At 55.6% G+C, this 754-nt stretch overlaps 1 protein-coding gene across 1 annotated transcript in view; it reads right to left on the bottom strand.

Annotated features, from left to right (window-relative positions):
* PTSG_03787 (uncharacterized protein) overlaps positions 1-754 on the bottom strand; it is a gene marked incomplete at its 5' end in the record, with an annotated part of 19,639 nt that overhangs the window by 7,963 nt on the left and 10,922 nt on the right. Inside the window, 3 exons of the mRNA XM_004995463.1 lie at positions 65-130; positions 292-363; positions 552-621. Coding sequence (XP_004995520.1) covers positions 65-130; positions 292-363; positions 552-621 — 208 coding nt within the window. The remainder of the gene's footprint in view (positions 1-64; positions 131-291; positions 364-551; positions 622-754) is intronic.

The raw sequence follows: 754 nt of genomic DNA on the forward strand, positions 1-754 counted from the left end.
ACACACACACACACACACACACACACACACACACGCATGCACACACGCACACCCACACACATACCTGGTTGGGGAGGGTTGCGAGAAGTGCTGCCATTCGTTTGCGTGGAAGGTGCAGCATGACAACAGCCTGAAGCGCAAATGCACACCATGTACACATCGAACGAACGCATGCGCGCGTGTGAGCCAGTGTGAAGTGGACGATAGGACGCAATCGTGCGTCAATGAAGACACGCAGCAGTAGATGTGGCAGCTGTCGCGGGGTTGCATGAAGCAAGCGATAGCTCGTACCCTGCGAATGAACGCTTGCACGTCGTGCTCAGGCACGTTGAGTTGAACCATGTAGCACATGAGTAGGCCAAGCTAAGGCGAACAAACACAGCGGTGTGAAAATCACTGTTTCACAAAGCTCAAGCATTGCATACGTATGCACACACACACCCACACACACACACCCACCCACCCACACACACACACACACACACACACACACACACACACACACACCATGTCCCCGTTGACGAGAAGCGGATGTGCAACGCGGCCCTCACCTGCTGGAAGACGAGGCCTTCCTCCTCAGCATCCAGCGTCGCCTGCGCCTCAGGGCCGTGCGCTTGCAGCCTGACGTCAAGCGAAACAAAACATGGGACAGAGGTGGAGAGGGAGGGGGGCATGGCGTAATTGCGGTGGGGAAAGCGAATGAGGGTGTAACAGAGGAGGGGCAAGAAGAGATAAGCGCACATGTGACACAATA

This window comes from Salpingoeca rosetta (genome assembly GCF_000188695.1).
Source record: "Salpingoeca rosetta unplaced genomic scaffold supercont1.8, whole genome shotgun sequence".
NCBI classification, from domain to species: Eukaryota; class Choanoflagellata; order Craspedida; family Salpingoecidae; genus Salpingoeca; species Salpingoeca rosetta.